We start from the raw sequence: 19,001 nt of genomic DNA on the forward strand, positions 1-19,001 counted from the left end.
ATCACAGCATATTCTTCAATATCCTTCCGAAGATATTTACTAATGAGCCTGTTTCTCTATTCTCTCAGTAATGCAATGTCAAGCCTTTCTTATATTAAGTCAGCCTTCTCATTATCTTACGTTAAAACAAGTGGTAAGAAAACTTTTTTTAAAGAAAAAGTAGCCTTTAGAAGCACAAGCTCATGTGCAGAGAAAAGCTGCAGAATGAACATCTAGCAGCTTCCTGAGCCTGAGTCAATTCACCTTAAAGCTTGCACAAAAAAGAAGTCCTTCTGACTTAACAAAGGTGAGCATCCACTGATCTATTTCAGCAAATGTACCCTGGAAATCAGCAAGTACCTTCCAGTTTAGTTAAAGTTAATATTAATTGGATGGAAAATACTGCAAATTTTTGAGATGGAAATAAATAAATTCTAAAATTTATACTAAAATAGTATGTGATACTAGAATGTATTAGCCCCTAAACACTGCGTGCTGGTACCTGAGATACAGGGAGAGGCTTTGAATACAGCCAGCAGTCTGAGTGTAATGGTCTTGTTCTCAGATAAATCAAGAAAGCGTAGCAAAATTGCAACTAAAGAATAAAAACAAAACTTTCTATATACACATGGAGGATAGTCTAGCCTGCTAACAATTAACAGCATTATCAAAAGCATAAAACTGTGACATTCTCTACAGCCAAAATTCAGTACTTACTGCACATTATTGCCTTCTGTTGAAGTTGCTGTGGTTTTTTTTCTAAAGATACTGGTATGAACCCTACAGCAGGTACTTAGTATCTCATAGGAGAGCATTTTGTTTATTTACAAACGGCATACTCATTGTTTACTACAGCAACAAAAACTTCAGCTCCATGTTCTCCTCAAAAAGCTTGGCACTAAGAGATCCTCGGGGTGATCTTGAGGACTACTTCAAACCATCTACATGCACAGCTGTAGTTAATGCCTATCCCCCCTCATCCAACATTTCCAAATTCAGTAGTCAATTTAAGCCTTAGTACATTAGCAAGGCTCTTCCTCATGAAACAGCCAATCCTGTTTATACTACAGGAGGTGAAAGCCAGATAACTGAGTATTATTTTCTCAATTCCTGCTAATATAGACACTGCCAATATCTCCACAGTCAGAATTCAAACACTGCCTTTTAAAGAAATAAACTCCATGTCTGCATATATTGTTCTGTAGTTGCCACGTCAAAACTCCCTGCACCAGACTGTCTCCCTATGACACAGAGGCAGTATTAAGAATTACTATCATTCTTCATCTGTCTGATTATGGAAATAATTTACCTATCTCTGTGGCTGAAGCAGAAACTTACAGGACTTTCCTGTGGTCTTTGAAAGGAAATACATGTCTGTACAGCAGATGATGAGATGAGAGATGTAAACAAATGCATTTATGCTTCTCATAAATCAACCATCCTATAAGACTTCAGAAGAAAAAAGGTAGCTTAGAACACAAGCAATACATCATTCTTAAATTGCTGTCCTGCAAGAGAAAAAGAAGGAAAACTCTGAACTCTCCCACTACCCCCTCTTGCCCCATGCATCTCCCCTGAAACAGCCCTATTGAAATTGGCTCCAAACAGCTACTAACAACTCCCTTCTTCTGTTGCTATCAACTGCGAGTTATGAAGCTGTACCTTACAAGAACTTTTTGCACTGAGGAGTCACAAGATTTCCCAGCTCTTGCCTTATTCATATTTCATTCACACCTGCACACACACTCCAGGAACATTCGCTTCACTCGTTCTGTGTGACTCAGACACACAAGAAGTAAACTCCTACCTGTTATTGCCCATACTAACAGGCAAAGAACACCAAGTCCAAATGCCATGCTGCACCAGGAAGGCAGTGACAACTGTTTTTCCAACCGGCTGTGTGGAAATTATATGTCTTAACGTCGGTTTCCTGTAGTATTGTTTAGTACCCTCCTGTGGCCATGAAGCACTGCAACAGACAGCACAGGAAAAAATAGGTCAGATGTGAGCATTTAGAATGTCACAGTAAAAGCCAATAGACAGGTTAAATGCAGGCTTTATTACTACCTTCCCGACTTCTTGATGGATGACATAGTAGATCAGGCAAGCCGAAGATACAGAACAATTTACCTACCTGGAAATCTTGTTCTCTGGAGAGGCAGAAGTGTCCCAGAAAGATTTGCACGCTTGGGCTCCTGTACTTCAAAACCCACAAATATTCTGTCTGCAGTTATCCGGACCTTGGTTTTGCTCTGACTTTAAACAGAAACTAGCAGGTACCCTTAACTGAGGAATCACAGACAGTATCATCTGTGCTAAAATCCATGCAGTGTTAAGTCAGCTCTTGAGGCAGCCTTCAAGCTATTCTCTCCCAGCTATCAAGGTAATGCAAGCAGACGCTTCTCCAGAATGTTTAGGGAGACATTCCTTGCCAGGACACTAAATTCTCAAAATAAGGTAGCCTAAGCAACATATAGGTCTACTAAGGAACGAATAGTTCAAAGCAACATTAGTCATACAAGGGAAAAAGTTAGTTTAGCCAAACTCACAATGCCCCCCACATAAAGGATCCTAAGTAGATGCTTGACCAAAAAACACTTCTGTAAGTGAAAACACAGGCAGTGCTTTTTTCAGAGAATAGCCCTTCTCGAGGCAGAGTATCTCAGCCAACTCCCTTTGACATTCATTACATGACTTGGTAAAGGTAATGACTTTCATATTTCAGCTGCCTGTATCTACATATGATAGAAATGCTGCTAACTGGCTGCTCTTGGCAGGTTCCTTACCATACAATTTTATATGATGAAAGACCATGTTGCCTTTTTCCCTTCCAAAGGGAAGAAGGAAGGAAGTTAGACATGCTACTCTTGCTAAGGCTGATTGAACTAGAATAGAAACCCTAGCAGCTCAGCAGCTGGACTTCGGGTCTCTGAGAAAGGATCTTTTATAGATGGCATGTCTGTAAAGCACAGGAGCAACTGGACCGTGGTCTACAACTTGTGCTTTTGTGACTGACCAATATACCCCTGCAACAGAAGAAGGCTCGGAGGAGATGGTCAAGGGCAATGTGCCCAGGGAGCTGGGGGAATAAGGTAGGGTGTGACTGACCACAGCTTTTGCAAAGCAAGCCCTGTATTTATCTCAACACAAAGGGGACCAAAGGTTGGCCTTTGTTTTAGGTGATAGGTGGTGTTAAACACGTATCAACAGTTGAGTGGATCAACTGATGGTGTAAATGTTTCTCCCATTTAGTTCATTAAATAGTGTGAATGTCTCCCCTGAGCTAGCTAGACCAGCATGGGGGAAATGAATATGTGGCTCAACCCAATACAGAGTATAAAAACTGAACAACTAACAAAAGAATTTTGAAGAGAGCAACGGGCTTCAGCTGGCTTCAACCCACACGTTCCTTCCCAGTGACGGAGGATTGTGTTGTGGCAATGAGCTTATTATAGAGACCAGTAATGGGAATCACATTGGTATTGCGATTGAACTGTATACTCACATTGCTATATTTTGCCAAGTATAATGTAAATTTGCATTGTGATTTCAGTATATTTTGTATTGCTTCGCTAAATCAGAAATCCCGTGTCACATCAAGTATCTCCAAATAAGTAAATCTGATATTAAACATCACACCCTCCATATGCGGAATATCTAAAAGAACCTGACCAGAGAGTACTGGACTCTGACAACTTCTCAAATCTGTGGTACAAACACTAACTCTGCTCAAGACATAGGCAAAATGACCACAGAACATCACTAAAGCAAGGAGGAAAAAAAAAAGCAAATAATAAATTGGATTTAAAAAACAAGTCCCAGGTACAAAAAGATAAGGCTTTGGGCAATCTCCCTTCAAAACCAGGAGAGACTATTATTAACTTTACAAAAGCCTGATACCTGATTTAAAATACAACTTGATTTTTGTGACCTTTGTTCTATCCAACATCAACAAAAGCATCTGAAGAGCAGCACAATGGAATTCCAGCCACTCCAGCCAGTAAGCTACGTTGGGTAAATGCCTCTATGCAAATGCACATAGCATGGGGAATAAACAAGAGGAGTTAGAGACGTGCACATACCTGAAGGGCTACGACCTTACTGGCATCACCGAGATGTGGTGGGATGGCTCCTATGACTGGAGTGTTGGAATGGAAGGATACAGGCTGTTTAGGAAGGACAAGCAGGGAAGACAAGGAGGGGGTGTCACCCTCTATGTCAATGACCAGCTGGAGTGCATGGAGCTCCACCTGGGGATGGATGAGGAGCTGACAGAGAGCTTATGGGTCAGGATTAAAGGGAAAGCAGGGACAGGTGACATTACAGTGGGGGTCTGCTACAGGCCACCCACAGGAGCAGATGAGATCCTCTACAGACAGATAGGAGCAGCCTCACGTTCACAAGCCCTGGTCCTCATGGAGGACTTCAACCACCCCAATATCTGTTGGAGGGACAACACAGCAAAGCATAAGCAATCTGGGAGGTTCCTGGAACGTGCTGATGATAACTTCCTTCTCCAAGTGGTAGAGGAGCCAACGAGGAGAGGTGCTATGCTGGACCTTGTTCTCACCAACAAGGAGGGGCTGGTGGGGAATGTGAAGCTCAAGGGCAGCCTGGGCTGCAGTGACCACGAAATGGTAGAGTTCAAGATCCTTAGGGCACCGAGGAGGGCACACAGCAAGCTCACTACCCTGGACTTCAGGAGAGCAGACTTGGGCCTCTTCAGGGATCTGCTGGTAGAGTACCATGGGACAAAGCCCTGGAAGGAAGAGGGGCCCAAGAAAGCTGGGTAATATTCAAGGATCACCTCCTCCAAGCTCAGGAGTGATACATCCCAACAAAAAGGAAGTCAGGCAAAAATGCCAGGAGGCCTGCATGGATGAACAAGGAGCTCCTGGACAAACTCAAACACAAAAAGGAAGCCTACAGAGGGTGGAAGCAAGGACAGGTAGCCTGGGAGGAATACAGAGAAATTGTCCGAGCAGCCCGCGATCAGGTTAGGAAAGCTAAAGCCCTGATAGAATTAAATCTGGCCAGGGATGTCAAGGGCAACAAGAAAAGCTTCTATAGGTATGTCAGGGATAAAAGGAAGACTAGGGAAAATGTGGGCCCTCTCCAGAGGGAAACAGACCTGGTTACCCGGGATATGGAAATGGCTGAGGTACTCAATGACTTTTTTGCCTTGGTCTTCACTGGCAAGTGCTCAAGCCACACCGCCCAAGCCACAGAAGGCAAAGGCGGGGACTGGGCGAATGAAGAGCCACCCACTGTGGGAGAAGATCAGGTTCCAGACCATCTAAGGAACCTGAAGGTGCACAAGTCCATGGGACCTGATACGATGCATCCGTGGGTCCTGAGGGAACTGGCAGATGAAGTTGCTAAGCCACTATCCATCGTATTTGAGAAGTCGTGGCAGTCTGGTGAAGTTCCCACTGACTGGAAAAGGGGAAACATAACCCCCATTTCTAAAAAGGGAAAAAAGGAAGACCCGGGGAACTACAGGCCAGTCAGTCTCACCTCTGTGCCCAGCAAGATCATGGAGCAGATGCTCCTGGAAACCATGCTAGGGCACATGGAAAATAAGGAGGTGATTCGTGACAGCCAACATGGCTTCCCTAAGGGCAAATCATGCCTGGCAAATTCAGTGGCTTTCTACAATGGGGTTACAGCATTGGTGGATAAGGGAAGAGCAACTGACATCATCTACCTGGACTTATGCAAAGTATTTGACACTGTCCCGCACGACATCCTTGTCTCTAAATTGGAGAGACATGGATTTGACGGATGGACCGCTCGGTGGATAAGGAATTGGCTGGATGTTTGCACCCAAAGAGTTGCAGTCAATGGCTCGATGTCCAAGTGGAGACCAGTGACGAGTGGTGTTCCTCAGGGGTCAGTATTGGGACCGGTGCTGTTTAACATCTTTGTTGGTGACATGGACAGTGGGATTGAGTGCACCCTCAGCAAGTTTGCTGACGACACCAAGCTGTGTGGTGCAGTCAACACGCTGGAGGGAAGGGATGCCATCCAGAGGGAGCTTGACAGGCTTGAGAGGTTGGCTTGTGTGAACCTCACGAAGTTCAACAAGGCCAAGTGCAACATCCTGCACATGGGTCAAGGCAATCCCAAGCACAAATACAGGCTGGGTGGAGAATGGATTGAGAGCAGCCCTGCCGAGAAGGACTTGGGGGTGTTGCTTGATGAGAAGCTCAACATGACCCAGCAATGTGTGCTTGCAGCCCAGAAAGCCAACCATATCCTGGGCTGCATCAAAAGAAGTGTGACCAGCAGGTTGAGGGAGATGATTCTGCCCCTCTACTCCGCTCTCGTGAGACCCCACCTGGAGCACTGCATTCAGCTCTGGGGCCCCCAACATAAGAAGGACATGGACCTGTTGGAGCAAGTCCAGAGGAGGGCCATGAAGATGATCAGAGGGCTGGAGCACCTCTCCTATGAAGACAGGCTGAGAGAATTGGGGTTGTTCAGCCTGCAGAGGAGAAGGATGAACCTTACAGCAGCCTTCCAGTACCTGAAGGGGGCTTACAAGAAAGCTGGAGAGGGACTTTTTACAAGGGCATGTAGTGATAGGACAAGGGGTAATGGCTTTAAACTGAAAGAGGGTAGATTTATATTAGATATAAGGTAGAAATTCTTCACTATGAGGGTGGTGAGGCACTGGAACAGGTTTCCCAGAGAAGCTGTGGATGCCCCATCCCTGGAAGTGTTCACAGCCAGGTTGGATGGGACTTTGAGCAACCTGGTCTAGCGGAAGGTGTCCCTGCCCATGGCAGGGGGTTTGGAAGTAGATGATCTTTAAGGTCCCTTCCAACCCAAACCATTTTATGATTCTATGAAAAGTCCCCTTCCTAAGGCAGCTGCAAAGTGGCCAGAACACTGAAGATCAAGCTGGTCTCCCAGTTTATTTATAGACTGCAAAATTAGAAAAATTATCTGATCACAAGAAATAACTGCCACCAAGAAAACCCAAAACACATCACACAACACCACTACACTGCTTCTAGTATGACCCTATTTTGGTATCTGCAGTTAGATGTTCTCTCAGGAAGCAATTCCTGACAGAATACACATAGCTGTGCTCCTCTATAGTGAACAGGACTAATTTAGTAAGGCTTTACCTTAGAAAGTGCAACAGGTTGTCAGGATGTTTCCAGGTACTACTTCTATGATACAAACTCTTCAGCAACTGGGCCATTTTTTACTGTCTTGCATTCCCCAATTGCTCTTCTGTCCTTCCATCAACTATAAAGTTGTCTGTTTTTGTAACAGACAAAAAGCCCCAAAGTTCTTACTGTTTTTAAGCCAAGTCATTCCAAATGTCCTGCCTAGAATGCAGCCACTGAAATGGCTGAGCCCTGGGCAGCCCAGGGTACAGTATCATCAGCAACCGAACAGAAATGAGCACTTAAGCATAGGAGGGGAAGAGTGTTCAAGTCAGTCCTGAAGGTCTGACAACATGGAATGTCTTTTTATTTCACTGTAAAGGTGATGCAAATGAAACAGTTTCATTTTGCACTGAAATAATGCAGACTCACACAATCAATCCACAGAATAGCTGAGGTTGGAAGGGACTTCTGAAGGTCACCTTGTCTACCCCCCCTGCTCAAGCAGGGTAACCTGGAGCAGGCTGCCAAGGACCATGTCCAGACATATCTGAGCATCTCCAAGGATGGAGACTCTACAACCTCCCTGGGCAACCTGTGCCAGTACTTGGTCACCCTCACAGTAAGAAAGTGTTGCCTGATGTTCAGATGGCACCTCCTGTGTTTCAGTTTGTGCCTGTTGCCTCCTGGCCTGTCACTGCGCACCATCTGGCTCAACCTTCTTTACACCCTCCCTCCAGGTATCTGTGAACACAGAAGAATTCCCTCTAAGCCTTCTCCAGGCTGAACAGCCCCAACTCTCACAGCCTTTCCTCGTAGGAGAGATGCTCTAGCCCCTTAATCATCTTCAGTGGACTCTCTCCTGTAGCTCCGTATCTGTCCTGTACTGGGGAGCCCAGAACTGGACACAGTACCCAAGGTGTGGCCTCACCAGTGCTGAGTAGAGGGGAAGGATCACCTCCCTCAGCCTGCTAGCAGTGCTCCTCCTTATGCAGTCCAGGATACCATTAGTCTTCTTTGCGGCAAGGGCACACTGCTGGCTCATGGTCAACTTGGTGTCCACCAGGACCTCTAGGTCCTTTTCTACCAATCTGCTTTACAGCTGGGTGGTCCCCATGGAGTTGTTCTTCCCCATGGGCACTTCCACTTACTGAACTTCATGAGGTTCCCGTCAGCCCATTGCTCCAGCCTGTTCAGGTCCCTCTGGATAGCAGCATGACCCTCTGGCCTATCCGCCACTTCTCCCAGTTTTGTGTCATCAGCAAACCTGCTGAGGGTACACTCTGCCCCATCATCCAGATCATTAATAAAGATGTTAAATAGGACTGGACCCAGTACTGACCCGTGGGGTACACCTCTAGTTACTGGCCTCCAACTAGACTTTGTGCCACTGACCATCACACTCTGGGCACAGCCATTCAGCCAGTTTTCAATCAACCTCGCTGTCCGCTTATCCAGCCCATACTTCAACAGCTCCTCTACAAGGATGTTATGGGAGACAGTGTCAAAAGCCTTAGTGAAGTCAAAGTAGGCAATATCCACTGTTCTCCCCTCACCTACCAAGCCAGACTTCTATAATGAAATGACTAAGAGGTTGGTCAAGCATGACATTCCCTTGGTGAATCTATCCTGGCTCTCAGCTATACAGGCAGTGATCTCCAGTTGAAAACAGATTTCTTAAGCCTTTCCAGCTGAATCCACTAGCATACAGCTGCCTATGCTGATCATCTGCACATTTATTCTAACACATTACTCAAAGTGATTATTTTTATTTAGTGTTTTACTTCAGAACATTCAAATTAAACCAGAGAGCTATACAAAGCATACATTTTTTATAAACTTCACCTTTCAACAGTTTTTGAAATGTTTCTGTTGCTTTTGAAAATGAGAACAGAGGAACATAGATAGGATGGACAACCTAATAAGTATTTCCAACTTATTAACACATACACCCCAAATGCCTCAGCAAACTGAGGGGGAGGAAAGATATTATGGTAAGACCATAATTTCACACACAGCCTTTTTCCTGTTTCTATGGAAATCTGTCTAGATTTGGAAAAGTTGTTAGCCACCAAAAACTGTGATTTTCTGAAGAGCTTATTACTGAAACTCAAGATTTCTGATATATTGTACGTTTGCTGTAGCCTTCACTCATTCCCAGAAGCAGCCAAATGGACCAGATGCCTAAGAGAGACTTTCAGTCCTTTAGCCTAAGGAAAAATGCGTCAGGCTCGGTATCAGAACATCACGAGGTCAGAATTAATCCTGATCAGAAGGCAGAAAAATAGTTTTGTTTATTTTATAGGCCTTCTTCCTCTGCAAGGCCAACTTTACTATCTCACTGCCACCTAAAAGGAGACAAGTAGCAACTTCTATATCCTACAGAAGAGCTGACTGAGGAGTCCACATGATTACTTCTAGCAACACTAAGAAAAAACACTGAGAGACCGTGCAAATGATCCAGATTTTTGCAGCATTATTTGTTTTGAGTTCAGAAACACAAGTACTTGTAGCAAACAGTTGTGGGTTGTTTTTTTTCTTAATTTATATTAAGAAAATATGAGTTACCAAAGCTACAAAATGTCAGACTTTGGACTGCATGCACAATCTTCATTGAATCCTTACATGACACACCATTTGAGGATACAGTGAATGCACAAAAGCAGCACTGCGTCCTCCCGTGCTTCTTTGTGGCTACACATCTATTGATGTTTAATTTCCACATGATAAAAGAGCTTGCTTTCACTGCAAAACTAGCTTGCATCTCCTGATATTAGGATCAAGCTCCGACACAAAGCACACGCGATCACAATTCAATGCATAGCTTCTGATCCACAGATGAGAACAAAACTACCAGAAACTGCATGCTTTCTTAAACAGTTAAGACAGTAAACACTGCTGCAGTGTATGCATGCAATGCTCCTCTTATCTCCCCCATGATACTGTACTGTTCCCCACAAGCGTAAGTTTCATCACACAATCACAAGAGACATTAAAATTTAAGAAGGTGGCCAGCCATGAGATTCCAGCAGTTAAAAACAACTAAGGCCATAAGATTAATTTTCTAGCTGAATCTCTATCCTTCACTGATATCACAAAGCCTGTTATTTTTGTAACAATACAAGCAGACAGCATTGCTGGTAATGACTTTGGAATTTCTTGGCTCTTAACAGTTCAAGTCTGACTCACACTCTTAGCCAGATAAGGGATGGCAGCCTTGAGAAGTGTATAGGCAGGTATGGTAAAAATATCTATGTATTATAAATACATTGCCTTACTTTGAAAGTCATGTTTTTCTGTTCCAGCTGGCAGCTTTTGGTGGTGCTCTAGCCAACAGAAGAAGGGGGAATTCTGAACTGGTACCTCAATACAAGCATTCCAACTTTACGATCTTTTAAACACATGCAGTTGCTGATCAGGACCACAACATCTTTTGGTAGATAACACATGAAGTACAACAGCTTTCCAAGGAAAAGGAATTGCCTGTATTGTCCCCCCTCTCCTCCACCCCAAATCTCACTCTGCATTTTGGTTCACCTGGACTTTAATGCAGACTTAAGTAATTTTCTCCCTTAGAGAGACAAAGGGGTCAGCCAACCAGAACTATATTGCCATCTCCTACACATAATTAGGCCAGCGCTATAACAGTAAGAACATGTATGGACTGAATTACCTGTATCTGGGAACACATTCAAATCCTAGAGCTGCAGAACAGCAAATACAGCATAAGGCAGCATGCTGGCACCCTACAAAAGGTGTAGCAGAATCCATTCACGCTAACAAAATCAGAGACAGGAACAAGTGGTGTCATGAAAGCAGCCAGGGAGCAGTGCCAGGCAGCGGAAACCTCCAGGAGAGCGAGGGCCCTGAATACTGGGCCCAGCCACACTAGCTTTGGTGGGAAAGGCAAGCAGGGGCTTATCACCTCCTTGCCCTTCTGGTCATTAGCACAGCTAGGCAACATGCCAAGAGAAATACTGAAACAGCATCTGAAACTCAAGCCACAGCTAAAGGAAACCCCCTGTTTTTTAACTGACAGCATCTCTTATAAAAAGCAGGATGACTGAGTAAATGAACACATTTCCGATTTGGTGATCCTACACTTAATGAAAGCGTCTATATACATACATATATACACACACATATACATCAACATTTCTATAAAACATAATACAAGACAATCCTTCAGGAAATCCACCCCTCATGAAGAATTCAAATTACTTATTTCATCAGCTATTGTACCTGCATTAATACCCGAGACAGTTAGTTAATAGCTGAGCATTAACACTGTATTAATACTGCACAAGAAAGAAAAATAGAACTTCATGACAGTAGCATTCTGTCCCTAATAACACAGAGAAAAACTCGGGACACGTGCAGGCACTAGGAGTTCTAACATTAACTGGTACTGTATGAACACACAGCATCAAAACAGCCACAGGGTAGGCATCTAAATTAAGGGGATAATTTTCAAGGCCTTCAGCAGACGTGGAAAATATTACAGAGTCATCAATGCTTATGACCTGTGCAAAGTCACCTTCCTCTCACACAATTTTTTAACAATAGGTACCTATACTTGAAAACAAAACCATGACTACTGATGGAAAGTTATTGCAGCTACAGGATATAGCTATAATTGCAAACGTGTCTCTGCTTTATTCAGAGGGGCTCCCACAGGTCTTGTTGAAGGCTGACATTAGATTGGATTTAGAGTTGGGACTTAATGCAATTCCCTCGGTCAAGTTCAGGGCACAAACAGCAAGTTAGTGGTGATAAAACAACAAACTGAATAGCTGAAAATACCCTGCCATGTTATACTGGATGGACTACATGCTCCACTAGTTCCACTGGCACCCACGGCTGTCAATTGCTAAGTGACACCAACTGGACAAATAAAAACAAAACAGCAATGCTTCATGTAAGGAGTAATTTTATTCTACAAGATTTAAGTAGCCTTTATTACAACTGCTGTGGAGAGAGCAAACAACAGTGGAAATCCTAAAGGTGAGATGCTTAGCAGGGGTATATGGTGTCAAAAATTATTTACAGGGAAGAAAAAAAATACTTAAAAAACACCAATGAATGGTGGAACTGCTCTGCTAAGAAATTAAAACACTATTATTACCATCAGGATTTACATCATATTATGGCATAAAATAATAAGTGGAAAAAGGTCAGAATAATTCAGGATTGTTACTACTTAATTTGCAATACAGACCAGCATAGTATTCAGACCATAGCTGAGGTCAGCCAGACCAGCAGGGAGGGGGCACCCACTAATCAAAAGCTAACCTCAGTAAGAGTAGTGCAGAGTGAGATCGTTAGACATCTGAGAGCCCTGCACTCCCCACTGCCAGGGACATAGATATATCTCCCCTCAGAAGAGAGGCAAACTATTGGACAATTCCTCTAAAACAACATAGCCTGGTTTACATACGTTTTCTGTTTTCACAAGAACATGGCCCAATTTATCAGTTCTGTTTGTTATCATCAAATATGTACTCTGCAGTGAAAATGAAGTGAGACAAGTATCTTGTCCCTTCCATGGCCCAGAGACAAGACAAAGTATCCTTACATCCTCCTTTGGACTTTTCTGTCATAAGCCTCCCATGAAGGGTATTTCAGAATTTCTCTACCTATCTTCTTCCAGTATTTGACTATTTTTACAACAGGAAAACAGACTATAGAAGAAAACTATCCAATGGGTATACATAACATCAGTTTTGAGCTTTGGACGGAAAAAAGAGATTTAGCAGACTGCCTGGAAGAAGGAGACATACACATGCAGAAAAGGTGGTACAAAACTTTTTCAAGCTTGCAGAGCTTGAAGTTGTTACTGTCCGACAGCCGACTGAAGGCTTGCGTGACAAAATTGTGTGGTCTCAATCCACTTCCTAGTTCAAGTGTCATTATGATATAAAGCAATAAATACAGCAAGCTGCACTGCACAGAGGACTCCAACTAGATACCAAGACATCCTTTTGCGGCAGAGATACAATTTGCAGGTGAGGGCTGATGCTTCTGGAGAAACTTGAGTAAATTATAAGGAGAACTAGAAGAAAGATACTCACATAGATAATTTAAGCTGGATCACATAAGTGCACAGAACACAAGAATTTATTTATTTTGCACTTGTTCAAGGTCAAAAATGACTATACTAAAACTACAACAAAAGCCTTGCCATAGCACTGGGTTGAAATGGAGTATTTTTTTTTCCCCCACTTAGACTATAAGCCCTCAAAAATAAAAAGGAACTATTAATTGAGTCAAATCATCATTGTTGTACTGTAGTTCTTACAATTTTGACAATTTTTCGTTAAGTGCCATTTCCTGAACTACAATAATTCTTGAAAAAGTCTCAACCTTCAGTAGAAAATAAAAATTCTCTCTCTCATTGCTGCAGAGAAAGGCCTACAATTTGAACCCACGAGATTCGGAGTCTTTCACAGATTGTCAAGACTTTAAATACTGGCTTTTTTTTTAAAAAAAAAAAAAAAGGAAAAACTTCATGGGACAGAGTCATGACCCCATTTAAGTCAGTGTCAGGATTTAGGAGATCTCATTTATGATACTTGAACCCTTGCAATTGTTAATACTGCTATTTAATATCTAATTAAAAAAAAAAAAATCAACTTTTCTTGTAACTTGATCTCTACCTAAGCATCAAAGTTAATATTTGCAGATCTGGAACACCCAAATTTGTAAATATACTATGTAGGAACCCTGGACACTGATCTCAGAAGTGCTGAACACAGAGATGTCCACAGTTCAAAGGAAACTGCAGACACTCGCTATCTCCAAAACATAAAGGATAACTGCCAGATAAAACATGAGGTTGTCTTGAAACAACAACAGTTCACAACTTCAGCCAAAGCAATACCAGCTACGGAAAGGGTAGCGAAAGCTTTTATGTTATTTATAGTCCAGTGCAATTTGAATTGTTGCAATTAAATCAACTACTAGATTTTACTTTGACATTATAGCAGTAATAGTACTCGAAGCAAACATTGTGGAGGAAGGCAATGCAAAACTACTACATTAAAATTTAAGTTTTACTGCAGAAGTTCTCTGGAACCCACTTCACTTAAAATGAAAAGCAAACTTTCTGTTTTATAGCTTTCAGGTGATTGGCATTACCTTCATTAATTAGCAATACACCATACAGTAGAAGGAACAAAAGTCTGACACTTGAAGTCAAATGGATGTGCTAGGATTTTAGGTAATATTTTTGTATTGAAAGACTATGGTGTTATAAAACCAGACTTAAAAGTTACATAAGTGCACCTAATTTATGATAGCCTTCAAGGGCTGTTCACAGATTGATTGGCAGAGACTGGCTCAAGCAATGTGAGTACTAATGTCAACAAACCTAATTGACCATTTTTAAGATTAGAGTATTGAACAGCCAGCCACTGCCTGAGATACAATCACATGCACTGCAGGAAGAAAGTTTGCATAAGGTGGGATGGGTACAACAGTGGATAGCCAGAAAAGCCAAAATCTTGCAGATGAAGTACATAAACACTCTCTCCATTTGTGCCTTGCTATTTTATCACCTTCAAGAAAAGACTCTTAATGCAGTTGGATGCTGTACATCTATTTCTAGACTTGAAATCTTGTGTGTTGATATAAGAGCAGAGAAGTAAGTAAATTTTCTTGGCTAAGAAAGGGGGGATGGCGGGGAAGTCTTTTCACCCACATGACCATGCCAAGTTTTATGTCCACTGTTAGTCTGGTCTCCTGCAGAGAAAAAGCTTACTTGACTGCTGCGTAAATAGATCCCTTTTTATTTTTATTTACAGCACCCTTTAAGCCATTGACTGATTTCAACCAGAGAAGAACAGATTACCAGCAATTAATTAAGTTCCTATCACTTCTGTAAAAACAGCCAAGCCGGAGAAGGCAAAACTGCAATTTGAACTTCTACAGGCCCACCCCCAAAAAACACATCATGCAATTTCCATAATTGAAAATGGTAGCCCATGTGTCACACCATCAGTGCAGTGTGTGGAAAGAGGGGACTACGTGGAAAAAAGAGAGGCACATGCAAAGGCAATGGAAAAATCCTTGTTTGACTTCAAGACACAAATTCACAGAAATCTTCATTAACTCTGCTGTTCAGAAAACTACTTGCTTGTTATGAACAGATAAAGCACATGTGTGCACACACACTCCCATAAGATGCAAACCTCTGGAGCCCCACCTCAGATGACTGAGCACATTTTATTTCTTTAAAATCCATCTATATTTAAACAGTGGAACTCCTTGTAACATGCAAAAGAGTTAATAAACTGTACAGAGGACAGATTTATCAAGGAAAAAGCATTAGGACAGGAAACAACCACTAAACTGCACCTTCATCAAGGTTAACTAGCTGAAAATTGGCATCAGGCTAACCACATTCATATTGCCTCCAACTGAATTGACTGAATTCCTGTCTGCTCAGTACAAAGTCACATCATCCTGAAAAATACTCAACAGTCATACCCTGGCACCATTCAGAAAGAGATAAGGTACTTAAATGGAAAAGCAACTATATCTGCAGTTAAATTTGACTATAAATTTGTACAGAAAGACACTTTGTGACAGAAATTGAAAGCTAACTGCCTGTCAGTAGGAAGGATTTCTCCCCATGGGTACAGCGATTCTGTGCTTCCTCTACAGCATTGAAATTGGAGACTGCTGGATATACAGCACTTGATCACAACTCCACCTTTAATCACCAATTTCATACTAAGGATGTATACATTTAGTACCCCTATCAAAACTAGCAAACATAAAGCGTCACCACATGCTTTCTTAAAGGAAAGATCTAAGTCCATACAATCAATATGTGAAGAAGCCCACAGCAAGCCTACTTTATTCAACGTCACAGAAGGTACAGCTGGAAGGGTCTGAAGGACTCCACCTGAAACAGATACCACATCTGTGCATGTGGGAAAGAGAGGGAATCAACTGTTTTTAAAGCATTCCTGATGGAGATTTCACTAGCAGGTTCAGAAACCTGTCCATGGAAACTCCCCCATCTCCACACCACTGAAGTTAGCAGCCTGCTCACACAGCATCCAAAACCAACATGGTGAGCGGTCAGCTGTATGGAAAGCTGAACTAAACTACAGCATCTCCAGATCACCAAGACATCTTCACTCCATGCAGCTCACTAGAATTGACAGAATTGCAGCTCACTGATAGGCAACTAGTGAAGATGTAACAGATTGGTATTTGCATGTGCTTTCTGTGAAACCTGAAGTTTTCAGAAGTGCGCCTCCAGCCCTCCATCACAGTACTCCCTGAAGGAAAAGATAGGGAAAGACTAAACTAGGCAAGCATCCCCAGAGCACAGCCTCCTCCACAGACCACAACCATAACTCCAATTAGCTTCAATAATGTAAAATCCAGGCTACACTGTGTTTTCCATTGCCTTGTGCTTTAGGGAAAAGCATCAGCCCGTGAAGCTTGCACACATATACTCTCACCTTACCTGCACCACTCAGACACACAATTTGATGTGTAACATGCTGAGCAGCTCAACCACCATCATCTAAGCTACCAAAATGAGTATGGACAGTATCACCTAATAACTTCGTATTGTGCCAGGTTTTTAATGATTCAGATTTGGCTCAAGACAATGCCTAGTTGTGAAATATCAACTGCAACAGTCAACCTTGCCAAACACAAGGAGTGGACAATTAAACAAAACAAACATTTATTAGAGTTGCATGGTTGAGGATCAGTCTCCTACTACAAGATATTGTAAAGGCAAAGGCAGATACAGAACCTACCCCAAAGAGTTTAAAAGCCAGTATATCCTATATCAACTCCACTATCTTGTCATACAGTCAGTATGAGGAACATGAGAGTGCTCCTACAGCACAAACAGATAGGGAGGAACAGAGAGCAAAACAGTTTGTGCTTCATTTTGTTCCCTCAACTATCTGGCTATTCATAGGTTATCTGTGATATGCTCCTTAAGGGGGGCAGGGGAATTACGGAACTGTCTTCTGTTTTTGTATAGCAATCACAATGTAGATAGCGCCCAAAAGTGCAGTGATGTAAAAATCACATATAGTATTTTCTTCTGTTTAAGCTCTGCTCTACTGCTCAGAATGCAATCTGACAAAGCGTTTCACATACTACACATTAGCAAGATGCTCACCAGTCACACATAAATACATGTTTAGGCTGTAACAAACACACACTTTGACAGAAGACAGGAGAGCAATTTGGCAAGAGTAATATTCTTACATTCTTTGGATATATAAATATCCAAAGATATATCTATACACACACACGGAGGACAACATAAAGCTATGATTTCTGAGCTCAGATCAGATATACCTAAATGCACATGCACACTTAGGGAACATCCCATCAAAACTGTTTGATCCTTCATACATAAATATATGTTTTTATATATGTGTATAAATAAATCTATCTGCAAATTAAATACCAAAACATATACACATTCCCCCAACGCAGCCCACTGTTGTTTCTCCCCACGCTCCCGGCCTAACAGGTTGCAAACACACACGTTTTGCCACACGCAGACGGGGGAGAGAGGGAGAGCTCCCCGAAGACCGGATCATCGCTACCGCTGTCCCGTTAGCATTTCAGCACGACGCTCACAGCCATGCCAGAGCACTCCTCTCCTCAGAGCCCTTCACACCGGGAGCGCGCCCGCCTGCGGGGAGGCTCTGGGCTGCGCTTCCCCGCGGACCCCAGCCCCTCCCAGCAGCTGCGTAGCGCTCAGCTCGGGGAGTTAGTCACCAGGCGCCCAAGCAGGGAGCGATGTAGCGCCGACTCCGTTTTCCACCCCTTCCCCACCCGCGCCGGCACCTGTGGCCGCGCCCAGGCCGCGGCGGCGAGCCTACCTGGCGGCGACGGAGGGCAGGAGCCGGTGGGGCCCCGACGGCCCCCTTCCTCCCGCGGGCGCTCGGCGCCGGGGGCTAGAAGCCGGCGTGGCGCTGGGGGGTCGGGGGCGCTCGCCAGGGCCGGGCCGGGCGGCGAGGTGCCGCTCGCCTCCTCGCCGCTGCTGACTCAGGAGCAGGCGCCGTCCCTCCGCACACCTCCTGGGGGCGGCCGCCGCGTTCCGCGCAGGATCACTGCCCAGAGACCCCCCCCTCCCCCCCGCACCGCCCGTTGCCGCCCCAGCCCTGAGGCCGCCGAGCCCGCCGCAGCGGAAGGGAGCCATACCTGTAGGCAGCGGCAGCGACCCCCGGGAAGGGAGAAAAGGGGTGCGAAGCGGCCCCCAGGCGGGGACACGGGGTTGGTCCGACTCCATCCTAAGAGGGAGCTTGGGGGCTTCCTGCCGGCAGCAAGGGCAAGGCGAGGAGACGCCGCGCCTCCATCTTGAGGAGGGGGCGCGGGAGAGAGGCCGGACGCAGGGGGGCAGGAAATGGCGCCGCCCCCCGGCAGGGCTGCGAGCTCGAAATGGCGCCCCCGCCGCGCGGGGCCGTTGTTAACGCCTTGGCGGCCGCGGCAGGGGGCGGGCGGCGCCGCTACCTCTGCTGTCCGTCCCGCCTGCCGCCGCCCTCCACCGCCGCCCTCCGCAGCCGCCGTCCGCAGCGGGGTCCAGCTGCAGTGGAACCGTGTTACCTTCCGCGGGATTACCCCGGGGCGGGTTTTACTTTTCCAGAGACTCGACCTCGGTGCTGCTGCTGGAGATAAAGCAACAAGAGGCTCCCAGGTCTTAAGACCTTAAGCAAAGGTCTTAAGATGTTGGACCAACAAGCTTTCATGAGGAGGTAGACAAGCCCTCTGTGTTACGCGGTTTTGCGTACTGGTGCTCAAAAGGCAACCGCAGTATCCCTGTTGGTCTGTCAAAGGGCCTTGAAGGTGGGATCTTGCCACCTTTGTTACGTCATGCTGCATGAAGGTCTCCAGACCTTTGCCACCTGCATG

General features: G+C 44.3%; 1 protein-coding gene across 6 annotated transcripts in view; it reads right to left on the minus strand.

The window, feature by feature from the left end:
- Positions 1-18,498, minus strand: part of KIAA0319 (KIAA0319 ortholog) — a 67,518-nt gene extending 49,020 nt beyond the window's left edge. For 4 of the 6 annotated variants that reach the window (XM_076330646.1, XM_076330643.1, XM_076330645.1 and 1 more), the window contains exons 1-2: positions 18,294-18,498; positions 1,787-1,948 (exon numbers count right to left, since the gene is read on the minus strand). In XM_076330646.1, the coding sequence (XP_076186761.1) occupies positions 1,787-1,835 (49 nt within the window). In that variant the 5' untranslated portion in view covers positions 1,836-1,948; positions 18,294-18,498. Of the gene's footprint in view, positions 1-1,786; positions 1,949-17,971; positions 18,020-18,293 lie in introns of those variants that run through there. The other 2 variants (XM_076330644.1, XM_076330648.1) reach the window with 2 other exon arrangements.
- Positions 18,499-19,001: the final 503 nt, after the last annotated feature.

Source organism: Aptenodytes patagonicus, chromosome 2, assembly GCF_965638725.1.
Source record: "Aptenodytes patagonicus chromosome 2, bAptPat1.pri.cur, whole genome shotgun sequence".
Classification (NCBI taxonomy): Eukaryota; Metazoa; Chordata; class Aves; order Sphenisciformes; family Spheniscidae; genus Aptenodytes; species Aptenodytes patagonicus.